We start from the raw sequence: 19,351 nt of genomic DNA on the forward strand, positions 1-19,351 counted from the left end.
GTGCCTCCCAGACCCACAGTTGCCCTTTCCTCCTTATGACTGCAGCACATGGGCAGAAGTGGCTTCAGCTTTCCCTTGCACCATTTTTGCTTCCTCAGACTACCTTGTGGGGCCATTACTGGTTTATTGTGAAACTCACATACAACCACACAAGCCATGAGATTTTGCATGCCTCTGGGAGATGCAGATCTCTGACTGACTGCCAAATCTACAAGCCTCCGGTTGGCCACCAAATCAAGGACTTTACGGAGTGCAGACTGGCCCTTAGTCCCTGATTCCGTGTGCCTTCCAGGCAAGTCCCGCTGTGTACAGTGGAGCTCAGTCCAAAGTAAATGCCCAGAGGACTGCTACCCAGAATGGGAACGGGGTGGAAGTTCTTGCTTTGCATGACGCAGGTCAAGGATTCAATCCCCAGCAGCATCTCCAGTCTAAAGGGACACACAAGACATCTGTTGCCCAGAGGCACTGCCTTTACTCTTGGGTAGCCTCAATAGCAGGGGCACCCCACTTTCTAACCTGAACCAGAGACACAAACACCCCCCCAAAAAAACTTAAGCCAAGGAAGACACTCCTGGTTCTGAAACACAGAGCAAGCCATTCAAATTATTAACAATCATTCCTGATGCTAATCAGGGACCCATCTCCCATGTTTTGTCTGAATCTGGGAACCTATTCAACTGCCTTGGCACAACCATCAATGGACATAAAATCCATTCAACTAACCCCCGTACAGTCATCCAACACCTGGCTTCTGTTGTAAATCCAGACTCCGCCCCTCTGAGATCTCATTGGTCACATCTAGGCCTTGCCCATCCTGATGCCTCACACCCCTGGGACTCATCATTGGCTCAGGTAATCTCTTGTCTTCACCTGAGAGAAGCCCCTCAAGACCTCCTATTGGTCTGCATTGTTTTCCAATGTCTATATCCATCCAGGCACATGGCCTCAGACTGTGTGCCTCTTCTCTGATTCCAACTGGCAGTCCACCCCCAAACCTTTGGGTTTGTGCCATAAATCTATTCTTCATGGACCTCTACATGTCTGGACAGGTAGTATCACCCCATAACTGACCCCTCTATTAGCTATCCATCACCTCTGCTTTCTTAGTTCTGTATAGTGTATGTGAATGCTTGATTATTGTTTGTATGCTTGAGAATATTTAATAAACAAATCATTATTTTAGCTACCCAGTCTCTGTGTCTATTCCTGGGTTCTTGGGAATTCTGACTCCAGTATACACAGGTCATGATGAACGCTATATGCCTATTGCCATTTTATATTCATAATTCCCCAAGCTATTATTAAGAAATAAGGCAATATGGCTAACACATCTGCCTGAAGTTCTAGAAAGGCATCGCCAATGCCAAAAGCTGGACTGGCCAGTTCTATAAGGTAGTTTTATATGTCCATTTCTTCAGAGATGTCCCATTGCTTACAGCACAGTCTTGTGCATACCTACTTGGAGGTAAGCTCACAGGGTTGTATGGGGCTTCTCCAAAGTAAATGTATCTAGGATTTCAGCCTTAGTCTCCTAAGAAAGAAAAATATGACCAGCTGCCACTAGCAGCAAAAGAATACGCAACTGGGTTGGGGTTGTGGGATGGTCACAGACTTCCAATTCTCCCTCCAGGTTACCCAGTAATGCTGTGAGCAAAGCCAGAATGTCTTCCTCCTCTTCCAGTTTGTTTTTCCCTTGGCACATGAAGTTTTGCTGTCATTTCTGGTCCATTCCTGGACCTTTTGCAGACTGATATTATTTCTTTTGTGGCCTAAAGCATTGTCTCCCCATCTCCAGGGCCATTCATTTGGGCAGAAGTGGGCGACATCCTCAACATTGTGTTCAAGAACAATGCTATGCGGCCTTATTCCATTCATGCCCATGGAATAGTGGAGAAGAGCAAGACGGAGCCAGAAGTGGCAATGCCTGGTGAGCCTCCTTCAGCTGTTTTCCCTCTGAGCTCCATCTTCTGTTAGGGATAAAAGGTCAATGCTGAGCACCCCCAATGCTGAGCACTCCAGCTGCTCCCTGTTTCTCCCCAGTTATTATCCAAAGCCAAGAGCCAGTTTGGTGTAGTGGTTAAGTGCGCAGACTCTAATCTGGGAGAACCGGGTTTGATTCCCCACGCCTCCACTTGCAGCTGCTGGATGACCTTGGGCAAGCCCTAGTTCTGACAAGAGCTGTCCTTGAAAGAGCAGTTCTTGAAAGAGCTCTCGAAAGAGCTCGGCCCCGCCTACTTCACAGGGTGTCTGTCTGTTGTGGGGAGGAAAAGGGAAAGGAGTTTGTAAGCCGCTCTGAGACTCCTTCGGGTAGCAAAGGGCCATGGGGTATAGATCCAATCTCTTCTTCTGACATGATGGGATTCTGTCCTCTCTCCGGGCTCATGCCTGCAGATTTCAAGGACATAACAATATAGTTCTGTTCCAACTCAGGTCAATATTCAAAGCTAGCCAGTCTGACTGAAGCAATACTTGGTACTGCTACAAGACTGACGCTCGGTTATCCAAATCAGTCTGTGATTACTGTACTTGGAAGCACACACACAAAAGCTTATACCTGTCAGGTTCCACAGCCAAACAAAGGAGTACATGCTTATCATAAGGTTATACTTTATTGTAAGAGCAATAGAGGCAGTAACATTGTCACTGTTAGGAATGGCTACTTCCTAACATAATAATGGGATATAGGGTATTATATAGAGCATAATAGGATATAGGGTATTCGTACGCACACACACACCCCATTCCTAGGCTAATCGGCCTGACTCCCACGCGCGGGAGAATGGGGCCCCAGGCGGTTAAAGCCAAAGCTGGGAATTGAAACCTATCCCAAGGGTAATAGATGGGAAGACACTACACAGGCAGCTAGCTAGCAAGGTCATAGATAAGCAAGGACAAAGGAATGCGGCATCAGTTGGTACACAGGTCAAGCAAATGCACTCTCGCCCATAAATATCATGGCAGCATAGCTGACAATACCCAGAATTAACCTTTGTTGGTCTTAAAGGTGCCACCAGAATCAAACTTTGTTTTATCGCTCCTTGTTATTCCAGCTCCCTGACTGTGCTGTCTGATGCTGGGCTAGTCACATTGCTTTGCCTCAGTGCTCCACACCAGCTGCAAGTGGTGCCGTCTCTGCAGTGGGGGGGTGGGGGCGGGCAGAAGCTAGATTTGAAACAAGGACTTCTTGGTTCACAGTCTGGTCTCTTAGAATGAATACATACGGACTACTTAAAGCATATCAGTTTTCAGTGCAGTTATGCCTTTGGAGCTTCCAAAACAGTTCTTCAATGTTAGTTCAGTAATCCTTACAACAGCTGTGTAAGGTAGGCCACTAGGTAGAAGATGGCTTGCCTAAGGCCAGCGCACTCTCTGCAGGGACAGCTGCTTCTTGTGCAAATGAGCCAAAATGTAGTGTTGCCATCCTCCAGGTGGGGGATGGAGATTTCCTGGGATTACAGCTGCTCTCCAGATGATGGAGGTCATTTCCTCTGGAGAAAATGGCTGCTTTGGAGGGTGAACTTCATGCACATGTACTCCTGAGGTCCCCCCCCTTCTCCGAACCCCACCCTCCCCAGGCTCCACCCCCAAAATCTCCAGGTATTTCCCAAGCAGGAGTTGGCAACCCAAGTTATCCAGTCATTCTATGCAGGATGCAGAGGCCTTAAACTCATGACATGAAACATTTCTTCCTCCCCTCCCCCCTCCCCCTCCCTTTTTTGTCTTTTAACATGCCACCTGAGTTTTGGAGAACTCAAAAGCTTGCATACTGTTTGGTGTCCTTGTAGTTAGTCTTGATAAGAGATTTTATATGAAAATCTTTTAATACTTGTTTACTAATGAGATTATGTGTTAAAAGCCCATGCAATGCTGGACCTTTTCCATTTTTTCTTTTATGATGAATTAATTAAATGTTTGCCTTCTGCAAGGTATTACATAATTGGGCTTGGATTTGACAATTACCAAAAGCTGTGTGAGTGGAATTAGTATCACAAAAAAAACTTTATAAAACCTTGAGAAAAAAAAATCTAAACCCAGAGAGTTGTTCGCTTTTAATGGGTGAATTAATAACATGCTGCACCTCTTGGATTGTAATAGGAATGTTGAAAGCAATTTTATGTTCTTTGCCTATCTGCAGAATGTCTAGTGAGCCTAAAAATGAAGAGTAAAGTTTCTTATAAAACCCATAAAATTCAGCAGCTGCTTCATTGTCATCGCAAGTAAGATTTTGTGTATTACTGGAGACTTTAATTTTTTCCTTTGTTTGTTTGTCAGTTTGCAAGTCAAGAGCCCTTTGGCCTTATTCCTTTTTCCAGATATCTTTCTCTTGTAACCAATAAAGTTCAGCTCACTTCTGGAGAAAGTTGCCTACCAAGCAGTGCTCTGTAAACAGGCAATTCCTTCAGCAGGTTGACAGAATTTGTGGCAGGGTATGAGCTTTCTTTTAAAAAAACTTTTAAAAAAAAAATTCCTGAAAACTAGAAGACAATAGGGAAAGGGAAACTATAAGCTACGGGAGAAAGTAAAGATAAACCACTAAAAACCCAAGAGGTGGTGGTCATATAATGCTTACAATGAAATAGCTTTAAATAAAATAAAGAGTAATTTGTTATATTGAAGGTGATCATTAAAATTGCTTAAATATTTCAAGTCCAGGTAGTCTGACTTAGTAAAGAACCATACAAAAGAACGGTTAAATAATAAAAATCAAAAGTCAAACTTCAGAGAAAATTAGAATCTCATTTACCTCTTCTTTCCTTCAATTGATATCCTTGCTTCGGGGCAGCCGCCCACATTCTGAATCCGAGTCTTCTTTGGTAAGTGTTTCATCATCACTCCCCTTATTGCTCTTCTTATCCTCTTCTCCTGTTGGGTCCAATTGTTGCTGCAGAAACTCTCTTGCTTTCATAACAGAGTCAATTTTCCCCCTCTTATCTTTAAATTTGAAGAGAATGCGTTCGAGTACAATCCATTTGTAGGTGTCAGATCCTTCACAGCTATAAGTCCAATACACGTTTAAGCAAAGTAGTATTTTATTAAAGCCACGTTAGAGCAGGAACAAGTGCACTGTTAAGAATACCTGGGACGGGTTGAACAGGGGATAATGAGAGACATTCAAACAGATAATAACCAATAGGCTTGGTTCCCGCCGCATTCATGCTCAAAAGCCTGAGAAGCAACGTTTCTATAAAGATAAACAATTGAAGCTTCACACGGTCCAGCTCATTATAGTCTAAGCTAAGCGGCTCTTTCTCCACACCTGTTAATCTTGCAGATAAGCGTACACTAGCGTTCATAGAATGGAATGCATGACACAGGGATACACACAGAACACACAGGAGGCATGCGCAGATGCCAGAGGACAAGGGGGGGGGGGTTCTATCCACAGATTTCAAATGGCAGCTAGCTGACAGTAGGATATGTTGTTCTTTTGTAGAAACAAAGCCAAGTCTCTGTATTTTTTCCTTTTTTCCCTTATTTCAAAGGGAATGTCTTTCAAAACTCTTATCTCCTTTCCATCAATTTTAAGGGTAGTTCCATTTGTTGCTTTTAAAATCTGGTTCCTCACATATCTTCTGGAGAATCTTACCACCACCTTGCCAGGCAGATTATTATTCTTTATGTATTCTGAATATGACCTATAGATCACATCCATTTCACCGTGAAGAAAATCCGCTTTAAAATCTGCAACCGGTCCCAAAGCATCACTCAAAATCTGTTTAAGATTCTCCCCTTTAGTCTCTGGGACTCCCTGAAACCTCAGTGTGAAGCTTGCCTTTTCCATTTAAAGCTGTAAGAGCTGGGCTTCATCAGAATTTCTCTTCCATCTCCTACATTTGCTTTTTAAGCTTTTTGTTGTTGGCATCCACTTCTTTAAGATTCTCAGCTGTTTGCTCTGTTCTTTTTAAAGTCTCATCTAATTGCTGTTGCTGTGCAGCGAAGTTTTGATTGAGTGTTGTCATTTGCTCCAGCAGGGGTCGCAATGCTTCTGTTAGCATCTTAGAGAAGTCTATGGTTGTTTCTGGTCGTGCGACCGCACTTGCTGGAATAGCACTTCCTGAAGGAAGCTTAGGTTTCGTTTGCTTATCTTTCTCCATCTTCTTCAGCGACATCTTTGAAGCTGTTTACCTTTAACAAACTTTGCCAAAAGTCTCTAAAGTCTGCAAATCGCCCGTAATTTTCTTGTAAATTTCTTACTATAGTCCCATTTTGCTTTTAGTTCCGCCCCTCTTTAAGTGGCATGCTTTAAGTCCATTTTTATTTCCATGGGGGGGTTCCTGCCCCCCTCGCTTACTTTAGGGGGGACTTTCAGCCATTTCTCTGGTTCTTGTTTCAACCAAACTCACTCTTAATGTAGATCATGTAGATCTCACCATCAAACATGTAAAACACTCGACCTCCACTCGCTTGTCCCGGTGTGTGTCTCTGAGGCCTGTACAGGAACACAGCGGCAAGACCATTGGGGCATCGAAGTGCCTCAATCCACCGGCACCGTGCTGGGAGAGAGGTGATCCTCAGTGCCCCATAGCTAGGAGCCCTTCACAAGGGCCCCAGGGGGCGTGCGTACAATCACACACCCTCTCATCCGCCGGCTCATGGATTGCATCCTTGGGAGCTCCCAAGAGACGCGTCTGCCATTAGATCACCAAAACTGGAAGTTCCAGGGTATGAGCTTTCGTCAGTCACTTCTCACTTCCTCAGATACTTCAGATTCTTCAGGTATCTGAAGAAGTGAACAGTTACTTACAAAAGTTTGTACCCTGCTACTAATTTTGTTAGTTTTTATGGTGCTACTGGACTGTTGCTCTTTTCTACTGCTGCAGACGAACATCTTGATCTATCTCCAACAGATTGCCCTCAAATGTTGTTGTTTTTTGTTCCATGCTTCTAATCACTTGACATTTTGAAGCAATTGAAAGAATTCAATTAGATTCTGATCTTAACATTCTCATATGAAGAAAGTTTAATCAAGGACAATCTTAAATAGGCTTTCACTGTATCCCACGCAACAGGCCAAAAGGTAGCCATTGGATTATTTCCTGGGGGGGGTGAATGATTGATCTCATCAAGGACTTCTAACTGGTTTTGTAGTCCTCTCAAAAGCTAAAGATGAGTCAGAGATTTGAGAGGAAACTCTTACTAAAGCTATATGAGCATGATCAGAAAGGGCTTTTGATGCCTCTAAAAGGAAATAGATACTTGCAATAAAAGTAGCAATATGAAAAGATGATAAAAAGGTTTAATTCTTTCATATAGTTTGAGCAATCTCCCTGTATCTGTTAGCTGGACCACATCATTTCTGTCAACAAAGTTATAAAGAATGCACCCTTTTATTGGTAACAGAAGGTTTATAACTGAATATAAGTAACCCTGTTAACATTTCTACCTAGAACTAATTTTCCAGCAGCAAAATGCAAAAAGTAAAACTTCAGGAAATTTGGATGTTTGTTTGTTATGTTCCATCTTCCTTCCAAATCTTTCCTTTTCTCCAGTACAATAAACTGGGTGGGAAATTTTCTGTAAATACTACAGCGATTATCTGATGCTGCATGTAGCACACCCACTTCACAGTGGCAGGCCAGATGTTCTGTTTGTATGTCTCTTGGGAAAACATAATATTGGTATTTCGGTATGGTAAGAAATGAAAAAAATCTCTTCATTGTGTGACTGAGGCCATTTACACTAAAACTAAAAAACATAATGTTCACCATTTCTAAATATACCCCAACTAGTTTTTAAAAAGACAAAGACAAGAAAATATGTTATTACTTTCGGCTGTTTTTATTTATTTATCAAATTTATACCCCACCACTCCCTTGACAAGTGAGGCTTGGGGTGGCTTACAACAAAGTAAAATACAATTCATTAGACAATATTAAAAGTAATAATAATAATAACAATAAAAATATAATAAATATATAACACAATTTTAAACCAGTTATATAAATCTCCTATTAAAACAGCTGCAGCCAACATCCCAACAGTACAATGATTTGGTGGAAACGGTACAAGAACTGCAAGACATGTGTGATGACTAATCAAAAGCCTGTTGGAAGAGCTCTGTCTTACAAGCCACCCAAAGATTGTGTGATGAAGAATGCAGGGAACATGGGGGACCATCGTGTGAGCATGGGTGTGATCATTGGGTGTGATCATTGGGTATGATTGTCCCAGACTGCTTAGGGATTTAAGGGTTAAGACCAGCACCTTGAATTTAATCTAGAAACCAATTGACAACCAGTGCAGTTGCCTCAGTACTGGCTGTGTATGTGTGTAGACCACAGTGCACTGGTCAAAAGCCCAGCAGTTGCATTCTGGATAACCTGAAGCTTCCAGGGTGTCTTCAAGGGCAGCCCTGCATAGAGTGAAATATTGTAGTCCAGTCTGGAGGGGATTGCAGCATGAATCCCTGTGGCCAGATCTGACTGAGACAGAAAGAGAGCCAGCTGACAGGTCTGGTGAAGATTAAAAAAACACAGATCTCGCCTCTGTGGGCACCTGTTTGTCCACAGAAAGCAAGGCATCAAGCCATCCACCCAAACTCTTCACATAGTCCACCAGGGACAGTTGGGCCCCATCAAGAGTCAGGAACTGTAAACCCTGTAGCTAGAATGGGCAAGGATCCAAGGAGCAGGTTGTTGGCTTTACAGCATCCAGGACCCTGTCAAAATCCAACAAAGAGAGGGGGCAGAAGTGGTCCAAAAACAGACCAGATGGAGCCTTTGAAGCCTTGATCACACTATTTGCATTAAAACTAGAGGCAAGGTCCTGTTGAAGCTTTCAGATTTTATCGGCAAAAAAGTTCACAAATACGTCATGGCTAAATAACAAAGCACTATCACTTTGGGACTCCATCTTCAAAGCGGTCATTTGGCAAATTATCCTAAATAATTGCACTGGATGTAGCAGACGCAATGGAGGCTGAAAAGGAAGATTTCTTCACTGCCAACACTGCCACTTCTTAGGCCTTCAACAGGGCTCTGTAGTATGTTCTTGTAGCCTTGTCACGAGTTCATCACCAGATTTGTTCTAGCTGTCTGAGCAACCTCTGACTCTCTAAGCTCTTCGGTAAACCAAAGAGCAAGAGAGCCCCGAGGGTGCAGAGGGCATTGGAGAGTGACTTGTTTGACAGCCTGCTGAATGCCTTTATTACAGTCCTTGGGGAACCACCAACAGGCCATGAAAAATCCCGCAGAGCATTCTGGAAAAAAACAGGCTCCATAATTCCCTGTGGGCACCAAAAATAGGCTCTCTGTCCTTGCAGAGGGGACTAGCGAAACTCAACCAGAACTTTCAGAGGAAATAATCTGATCACATCATACCCAATGGACCACCTCTCTCTCACTATGATCCCCCATGTTGCCTGCATTCTTCATCAAACAATTTTTGTTGTTGTTCAGTCGCACAGTCGAGTCCGACTCTTCGCGACCCCATGGACCAGCTCCCGCCAGGCCCTTCTGTCTTCCGCTGTCCTCTGAAGTTGGCTCAATTTCATGTTCGTTGCGTCGCTAACACTGTCCAACCATCTCATCCTTTGCCGTCCCCGTCTTCTTTGACCTTCAATCTTTCCCAGCATCAGGGTCTTCTCCAGTGAGTGCTCCCTTCTCATTTGGTGACCAAAGTATTTGAGCTTCAGTTTCATTATCTGGCCTTCCAGGGAACAGTCAGGGTTGATTTCTTTTAGGATTGACTGATTTGAACTTCTTGCACTCCAAGGGACTCTCAAGAGTCTTCTCCAGCACCATAGTTCAAAAGAATCTATTCTTCGGCGCTCGGCCTTCCTTATAGTCCAACTCTCGCAGCCATACATGACTACTGGGAATACCATTGCTTTGACCATGCGGACTTTTGTTGGCAGGGTGATGTCTCTACTTTTTATCATGCTGTTTAGGTTCGCCATCACTTTCCTCCCAAGGAGCAGGCGTCTTTTAATTTCATGGCTGCTGTCACAGTCTGCGGTGATCTGGGATCCCAGGAACGTGAAGTCTGTCACCACTTCCACGACTTCCCCTTCTATTTGCCAAGGATTGATGGGGCCGGATGCCATGATCTTAGTTTTTTTGATGTTGAGCTTCAAGCCCACTTTTGCGCTCTCCTCTTTTACCCGATCTTAGTTTTTTTGATGTTGAGCTTCAAGCCCAGTTTTGCGCTCTCCTCTTTTACTCTGGGCAGGAGGCTCTTTAGGTCCTCTTCACTTTCTGCCATTAGAGTGGTATCGTCTGCATATCTGAGGTTGTTGATCTTTTCCCCAGCAATCTTAATTCCAGGTTGTGATTCACACAATACAATCACGTTATTCAGATCTACATCTGCACAAAAAATCAAATCCAGCATGTGGCCTGCTCCATGTGCGGGGGCTAACACAACCTGGGAGAGTCCCAATACTGCCATGGTTGACATGAAATCCAAGGCAGTACCCAACAAGGCAGTGGGTTGAAATAGGGGGGCCAAAAGGAAACGTAATCAAATCCAGCATGTGGCCTGCTCCATGTGTGGGGGCTAACACAACCTGGGAGAGTCCCAATACTGCCATGGTTGACATGAAAGGCAGTATCCAACAAGGCAGTGGGTTGAAATAGGGGGGCCAAAAGGAAACTTAACACTGGGAGTTTGTTATCGCCCACCAGATCAAAAGATAGAGGAGGATTATAAAATGATGAATGAATTAAAGATAGCAGCTAGACAAAAACACTGTGTCATAATAGGTGATTTTAACTACCCACACATTGATTGGGTCAATATGTGTTCTAGTCGAGAGAAAGAGACTGAGTTTCTAGACACTCTAAATGACTGTGCTATGGAGCAGATGGTCATGGAACCTACCAGGGGAGAGGCGATCCTTGATTTGGTCCTAAGTAACACTCAAGACCTGGTGAGAGATGTAAAAGTGATTGCACCACTTGGGAACAGTGATCATAATGTTGTTGAGTTCAACATTTGTACAAATAGGGAATTGGCCAAAAAGACTCACACAACCACTTTTAACTTTAAAAGGGGTAATTTTTCTGATATGAGGGAACATGTGGGGAGGAAACTGAAGGGAAAAGTAGAAAGGGTCAAAAACATTGGGGAAGCTTGGAAACTATTTAAAACTACGATCCTAGAAGCTCAAAAAATATATATTCCGCAGGTTAGGAAAGGCACAAACAGGTATAGGAAAAAGCCTGCATGGTTAACAAACAGAGTAATGGAGGCTGTAAAAAGTAAAAAGAATTCCTTTAAGCAGTGGAAAGCTAGTCACAGTGAGGCTGATAAAACGGAACACAGGCTATGGCAAATAAAATGCAAGTCTGAGGTCAGGCAGGCAAAAAGGGAATATGAGGAGCATATAGCAAAAAACGTAAAAACCAACAATAAAACTTTCTTCAAATACATTAGAAACAGGAAACCAGCCAGGGAGGCAGTGGGGCCCTTGGACGACCAAGGGGTAAAAGGAGTATTGAAGGATGATAGGGAAATGGCTGAGAAGCTAAATGCATTTTTTGCCTCCGTCTTCACTGTGGAAGATGAGAAGTGCTTGCCCACTCCAGAACCACTGATTTCAGGAGGGGTGTTGAAAGACCTGAGTCAGATTGAGGTGACGAGAGAGGAGGTCCTAAAACTGATAGACAACTTAAAAACTGAAAAATCACCAGGCCCAGATGGCATACATCCGAGAGTTCTGAAAGAACTCAAATGTGAACTTGTAGATCTCCTGACAAAGATATGTAATCTTTCCTTAAAATCTGCCTCCATTCCTGAGGATTGGAAGGTAGCTAATGTCACTCCCATCTTTAAAAAGGGTTCCAGAGGAGATCCGGGAAATTACAGGCCAGTCAGTCTGACGTCGATACCGGGTAAATTGGTGGAAACCATTATTAAGGAAAGAATTAGTAGGCACATAGATGAACAAAACCTATTGAGGCAGACTCAGCACGGTTTCTGTAAGGGAAGATCTTGTCTCACTAACCTGTTAGTGTTCTTTGAGGGGGTGAACAAACATGTGGACAAGGGGGATCCAATAGATATTATTTACCTTGACTTCCAGAAAGCTTTTGATAAAGTTCCTCATCAAAGGCTCCTAAGTAAGCTCAAAAATCATGGGATAGAAGGACAAGTCCTTTTATGGATCAAAAACTGGCTAGTTCATAGAAAACAGAGAGTGAGTGTAGGTGGGCAATTTTCTCAGTGGAGGGTGGTAAGCAGTGGGGTACCGCAGGGATCAGTACTTGGTCCACTGCTTTTTAACTTGTTCATTAATGATTTGGAGATGGGAGTAAGCAGTGAAGTGGCTAAATTTGCGGATGATACAAAGTTGTTCAGGGTGGTGAAAACCAGTGAGGATTGTGAGGCACTCCAAGGGGATCTGTCAAGGATGGGCGAGTGGGCGTCAACATGGCAAATGGGGTTCAATGTGGCCAAGTGCAAGGTGATGCACATTGGAGCCAAAAATCCTAAATATAAATACACATTGATGGGGTCTGAACTGGCAGAGACTGAGCAAGAGAGAGATCTTGGAGTTGTAGTGGATAACTCACTGAAAATGTCGAGACAGTGTGTGACTGCAATAAAGAAGGCCAATGCTATGCTGGGGATTATTAGGAAGGGTATTGAAAACAGATCAGCCAATATAATAATGCCCCTATATAAATCAATGGTGAGACCTCATTTGGAATACTGTGTGCAGTTCTGGGCACCACACCTTAAAAAGGATATTATAGCTTTGGAAAAAGTGCAGAAAAGGGCAACTCGAATGATAAAAGGGTTGGAACACTTTCCCTATGAGGAAAGGTTAAAGCGCTTAGGGCTCTTTAGCTTGGAGAAAAGACGACTGAGGGGTGACATGATCGAGGTTTATAAGATTATGCATGGGAAAGAGCAGGTAAAGAAAGAGGTACTTTTCTCCCTTTCTCACAATACAAGAACTCGTGGGCACTCCATGAAACTGCAGAGCGGTCGGGTTAGAACGGATAAAAGGAAGTACTTCTTCACCCAAAGAGTGATTAACACATGGAATTCACTGCCACAGGAAGTGGTGGGTGCTACAAGCATGGACGGCTTCAAAAGGGAATTAGATAAGCATATGGAGCAGAGGTCCATCAGTGGCTATTAGCCACAAGGTATAGCTAGGGGCACCCTTTGGAGGGCCTCAAAATCCTCACTGGTTTTCACCACCCTGAACAATTTCGTGTCATCTGCAAATTTCGCCACTTCACTGCTTACTCCCAAATCCAAATCATTAATGAACAAGTTAAAAAGCAATGGACTGAGTACTTATCCCTGTGGTACCCCACTGCTTACCACCCTCCACTGAGAAAATTGCCCATTTATGCTCACTCTCTGTTTCCTATTAATTAGCTACTTGTCCTTTTATCCCGTGACTATTGAGCTTACTTAGGAGCCTTTGATGAGGGACCTTATCAAAAGCTTTCTGGAAGTAAACAACATCTATTGGGTCTCCCTTGTCCACATGTTTGTTCACCCCCTCAAAGAGCACCAACAAGTTAGTGAGACAAGATTTTCCCTTACAGAACCGTTTGTCAGGAGTTCACATTTGAGTTCTTTCAGAACTCTCGGATGTATGCCGTCTGGGTCTGGTGATTTATCAGTTTTTACGTTGTCTATCAGTTGTAGGACCTCCTCTCTCGTCACCTCAATCTCTTTCAACACCCCTCCCGAAAACAGCGGTTCTGGAATGGGCAAGCTCTTCTCATCTTCCGCACTGAAGACAGAGGGGGAAAAATGCACAAACACAATGCCCAGTAAGACACTGCCTCTGCTAGCCTTTGCAGGTACCCTGCTGTGTTAGGTAGATAGTATACCAGCAGAATAGTTTCTCTCCCCCTAGCACCCATGCTAGGTGTACACAATTTAGGCTGGCAATTTGAGGCTCAGGGATCCTCTGAAAGGAGAAACCATCTTGGATAAGGATCTGTCCGGATCCTCCACACATTCAATTGAATACACGTTTATAGCAAAGTAGTATTTATTGAAGTAATGAAGAAAGCTGGTACAATGGAACTGTTTGGAATGGTCAGGAAATGCAGGGCACCAGATAATAAATGAATTCATACAATGCAATAACCAATAATCATGGTTCCCGCTGTCATGGGTGCTTTTAAAACTCGCGCCGAAAGCCTGGGAATTGAAATGGTCTAAAAGATAAACAATTACTAGCTTCTCATGCCCTAGCTCATTATACCATACGCGAAGACACAACTCCAACTCCACACCTGTTGACCTTGCCGATAACTACGTTTCAACAGCAGTATTAGCGTACACAGAAAGGAATGCAGATTGCAGGCTGCTGGTAGCATACATGCGCAGTGGAGTCAGGGTAAGCCAGGGAGGGCAGAGATGGCTGTACAAAGGTTACACAGAGTTCTTTGGCAGCTTGCTGACAGATCAGAACACACACACACACACATCCATCCTTGTGTCTGAGGCTAGTGAAGGACCGAGTAATCAGAGGAGGGGCAGCTGGGGAAAAGGAACCATCAAGCCCCATCTAGGTCTTGGTCAGGCAAGACAGATCAAAGCTGCCCTGCTGAATAACATTCTGCAGGGCTACGGTCTTATTCCTTATAGATCTCATATTGCACAACACCAAGGATGAAGAGGAGGGATTCTCAGAGACCTGAACACCATCATATCCAAGGATGGGATGGAGATTAGAAGGATTCCGAGCATTCTCATATCTCCCAGCCCTTCTATGAACCTCCCACCACCACACTTCCTAGCCACACCAGGATGCTCAGCCAACCAGGCCACATTTAAAGGTAGAAAGACAGGCAAGACACAAGAACAAGATGGTAAAAATAACACTTCCAAGCTGGCACTGTATATCCCTTAGGTACGCCGGACCCTGACCATAGAGGGCTTTAAAGGTAAGAACCAGTACTTTGAAGCGGATCCGGTACACTATTGGCAGCCAGTGCAGCGCCTTCAGCACAAGCCGGATGTGGTCCTGCCTAGGGAGACCCGTCAACAGCCTGGCTGCTGCATTCTGCACTAGCTGCAGCTTCCGGATTTGTGACAAAGGCAGCCCCAAGTAGAGAGCGTTACAGTAGTCCAGCCTCGAGGTGACCGTCACATGGATCACTGTAGCCAGGTCATCATAGTCAAAGAAGGGAATCAACTGCCGTGCCAACCAAAGATGATAAAAGGCCGACTTGGCAGTGGCTGCTACCTGGGCCCCCATCGTTAAAGAGGAGTCCAGGAGCACTCCCAAACTCCTAACCCCCGATGCTGGCACCAAAGGCGCCCCACTGAAGGTCAGGAGAGGGAGTCCCAACCCTGAACCGGCCCGATCTAGGCCCAGGACCTCCATTTTCACCGGGTTCATTTTCAGCCGACTCAGTCTGAGCCAACCAGCCACGGCTTGCAACGCCTGTGGGAGGTCATTTGGGTCAGAGTTCGACCGGTCACCCAGCATCAGATAGAGCTGGGTGCCATCCGCATATTGATGACACAAGCCCAAACCTCCGGGCAATCTGGGCAAGGGGGCGCATATAGATGTTAAATAACATTGGGGACAGCACCGCCCCCTGAGGCACCCCACACTCAAGAGGGTGCCTCCGGGACAGCTGCTCCCCTATCACCACCCTTTGTCCCCGACCTTGGAAAAAAGAGGCAAGCAATTGAAGGGCCAGTTCCCACTGCCCCCATTAATATAGCTGAATATACCTGAATAAAAGTCAAAAAACTTGGCTTTTATTCGGGCTTAGCTATACCGGTAGTCAATCAGATCCTCTGATCTGTATTCAACTTAAATAATACCCTAAAAATACTGGTAAGGTATTTTTCATGTAATTTTTTGGCTTGGTTTATGCTGAATGCACACCCCTACATAATACTAATATTAACATATGATTAAAACCCAGTAAACATTCAAAAAGGTCAACTATAAGTAGAGCAAAAACAATCAAATTTCCACCAGAAAACAACACAGAAGCAATGCAGTATTTGGGCAAAGAGACCACCCACCTGATCCCACAGATCTAACTACCTGCCTACCTAGGACCCAGAACCAGTTCCATGGTAGAGAAGTATCCTCCACCATGTACATATTTATTATGGAAAAGTTCACCCATAAGAGATAAAGTCAACCATAGCCCATGCAAAGGGTCGCATAAAGCTCCAAGCCCTTGTCACACCATCCTTTGTGTGACACACATGGCATGTGCTAACGATGCTGCCATGGGCCGTTCGCAGGTCCTAAGTAAGGTCTTTCAAGAGGTGGGGTTGCCCCATGCATACCTGTGCTGGGTGGCGCACCATTTGCCTAAGTAAATGGGTGGGACCCAGTTGCAGCTTCAACTGTCTGGTGATGGTAAGTTCTTCCACCTGGTTGCTGTAGTTTTGGTTGGTAAGTGCCCATGATAAGAATTTCATATCTGATTTAGTTAATAGTAAGATATGTAGTCAACCATTAAGAAGAGAAAAGGACACTGTATGAGCCCCTCAGCTCTTTGGAAGTCGGTCTGAAATGAGAGTCTTAACAGAAATAATAAAATGCTACCTTTTTTCATTATTAGGTGAAATTGCAACATATCACTGGGATGTTCCTGAAAGATCTGGTCCAGGACCAAATGATTCTGCCTGTGTTTCTTGGATCTATTATTCAAAAGTTGACCCAGTAAAGGTTAGATTTTTCCACTAATTTTTTTTTGGGGGGATGGGAATTTTATCGGGAGTGGAACTTATCATCAAGACGTTGAAATTAAGGCTGTGTTCATACTAGTTGCTATTCTGGAAACAGAAGACCTTAGCTCACTGAACTTCCATCCACATAATAAAGAAGAGGAGGAAAAGAGACAGGCAAAAGTTTGTGAACCTCTTTTCGATTGGGTTTCACTGCTGTTCCCTCTCACATTTAAAATTGCTGATCAGACAGCCAAATTTGTCTCCCGCACTGAAATGGGTTCACTCACGTGATCCTCCTGGTTCCCTAGTGAGTTTTCCGACACTGGGGAAATCAAGTACTTTCCGGGTATTTGCGCTTTGAATCCATGATTTCACCAATCTGGACAGCCATCTCTCGCAGTGATTGCTATTAGGTCATCTGATCGTCTTTCGCACGATGGGGTTTCTCCCCCTCCCCAGCTTCCGCCTTTGTGCGCATGAGCAATCCTGCACTGAATAAATTAAATGTTTAAACGCATGTATAGACTCCAGCGCTTGGTAGAACATCACCGGTTCATTTTGTTCGCTGTTTGGGGTGGGGGTGGGGACCTGTAAAAACAAGGGAGTACAGCGAGTCCAGAGGGGGGGCAATTCAGCTGTGTGCATATGCGGATGCACAAAGCAATTTTCTTTAAAAAAAACAAGCCACGCCGCCCAAGTGTCTGGATGGAGCCCAGAGCTTCCTTGCATAATGCAAGCGGTTGGGGGAGAGATCCCATATATTTTCATGCCGTTCGCGGGGTAGGGCGGGGTAGAAATACTCGAATAAATAAATAAAATAAAAATGTGTGATCACCCCAACCTGAAAAAAATATTCCTGATCTTTTTCAATATTATATATCAGTAAATCAGCACTATAAATATATAAATGCCATGCAGTGCATATAATACACATACACAATGAATCTATTGACTCATGGGAGTTCTCAGCCAAATTCTGACAGGATTTTCTGTGGGATTCCGTTAACTGTGGCCTGGGAAAATTGGCATGGGTGGGGGGGGGGGGGGAGGTCGACCTCCTCGCACAGCCTACTGTTCCAGGAAACAGTTTCTCCTCCAGTCGTTCAATCCCTGGTCTTTGTCTTCAGGATCTCTTTAGTGGCCTCATTGGGCCCTTGAAGGTCTGCCGTAAAGGGATGCTGGATTTCAATGGGAGAATTAAAGGTGTAAGCAAAGAGTTTGCCCTCCTCTTCTTGGTTTTTGATGAAAATCAGTCCTGGTACCTGGAGGAGAATGTGAAGAATTATGCTGCTCAGGGAGACGGGCCCTATGTGCACCGGCAGGACGAAGAATTTGTGGAAAGCAACAAAATGCATGGTACGTGGCCCCCTGTTTTGGTGTCTTGCATCAGATCCACACATTGCTGCCATTATTCTTTGCAAAGGATTGCCTAGAATTGTCCTCGGCAAGGCTAAAAATAATCCTTGTTTACCCCCCACCTACCCTGTTTCCCCGAAAATAAGACCTACCCCAAAAATAAGCCCTAGCAAGATTTCTATGCATTTGTGGTATAAGCCCTAGTGTGTCTTCTTGAGAAAAAATAAATATAAGACAGTGTCTTATTTTCGGGAAAACACGGTACTAAATATAGGGCGGTGTGACTTAAGTGGAATTCAGCACCTTGAGTTGCTCAATTTCCATGTTTTGAAAGGTTAGGTTTCTGGCCCTCATGGCTGTGAAATAGGCTTGAACATGTTTGATCAATACCTCTTTTAATTTCTCTTTATTCATTTTTCATAACAAAGCAAACAAGAACATGCAAAGAATCCAATAATAAACACTCGACACTCCTACAAAAGAGTTATTTTTGAACTTAAAGCCCCAGAGATAATTATAACAAATAATGACAGCATCCTTTAAATTTCGACTCTTAGTACATTACATCAAAACCCATTTTTGGTAACAGGTATTTATTGGCAATATGCCCCGTGAAGTAAGAAATGAAAATATCGGGAACCAGGTTGATTCAAATTTGAGGTTAGAGGACCGTAAAATTTGAGCTCTATGTACTTTATCTGCTATCTTAGCCATCACAAATTGATCCCATATTTTTTCATGCCAGGCTGCTATCGTTGGAGGATGAGGAGACCTCCAGCATGACGCTAATGTCAAACGCTCTGCAGCCAGAAGCATCGAGATAATTTCCCTGTTCCTAGCATCCATATCATTATCCCAGTAGTTCAGCAGAAACACTTCAGGCTTAAGGCTTAGATCTATCAAAGTTATGTCAGCGATCTCCTTCCGAACGTCCTCCCCAAAATTACTCATCCGTGGACATGCCCACCAGCAGTGAATAAAGGTACCAACCTCCCCGCAACCTTTCCAACAGCGTGGATCACTGTTCATGTTTACTTCTGTAATTTACATGGTGTCATGTACCACCTTGAGAACAATTTAAAAAATTGAAGCCGAATGTTAAAGACATTCGAGTTATTAGCTGGCGAGGACCACACCTTCTCCCAGTCTGTTCCATCCCAGCAAGCCAATAAATCCTCCTCCCATCGTTGTTAGCAACTAAGTTTCTGATGACCTCCCTCCGAAATAATCACATTGTATAATTTAGATCAATACCTCTTGAAACCTCAGGTACTGGGAGAGGGTGTAAAGTGTACCGAGGAGGCTTTCCAGGGGTCAGGAGATGGACTTCAGCCCAGCAGGACGTCAGACCCTTTCACATGATCACTGAATC

The 19,351-nt window shown here is 44.1% G+C and overlaps 1 protein-coding gene across 1 annotated transcript in view; it reads left to right on the top strand.

The window, feature by feature from the left end:
- The window catches only part of HEPH (hephaestin), an 89,119-nt gene that overhangs the window by 55,241 nt on the left and 14,527 nt on the right, over positions 1-19,351 (top strand). Inside the window, exons 14-16 of the mRNA XM_015423339.1 lie at positions 1,796-1,927; positions 16,515-16,621; positions 17,751-17,979. Coding sequence (XP_015278825.1) covers positions 1,796-1,927; positions 16,515-16,621; positions 17,751-17,979 — 468 coding nt within the window. The remainder of the gene's footprint in view (positions 1-1,795; positions 1,928-16,514; positions 16,622-17,750; positions 17,980-19,351) is intronic.

The sequence above is a fragment of the Gekko japonicus genome, unplaced genomic scaffold (genome assembly GCF_001447785.1).
Source record: "Gekko japonicus isolate JY-2015 unplaced genomic scaffold, Gekko_japonicus_V1.1 scaffold1529, whole genome shotgun sequence".
Lineage (NCBI taxonomy): Eukaryota > Metazoa > Chordata > Lepidosauria > Squamata > Gekkonidae > Gekko > Gekko japonicus.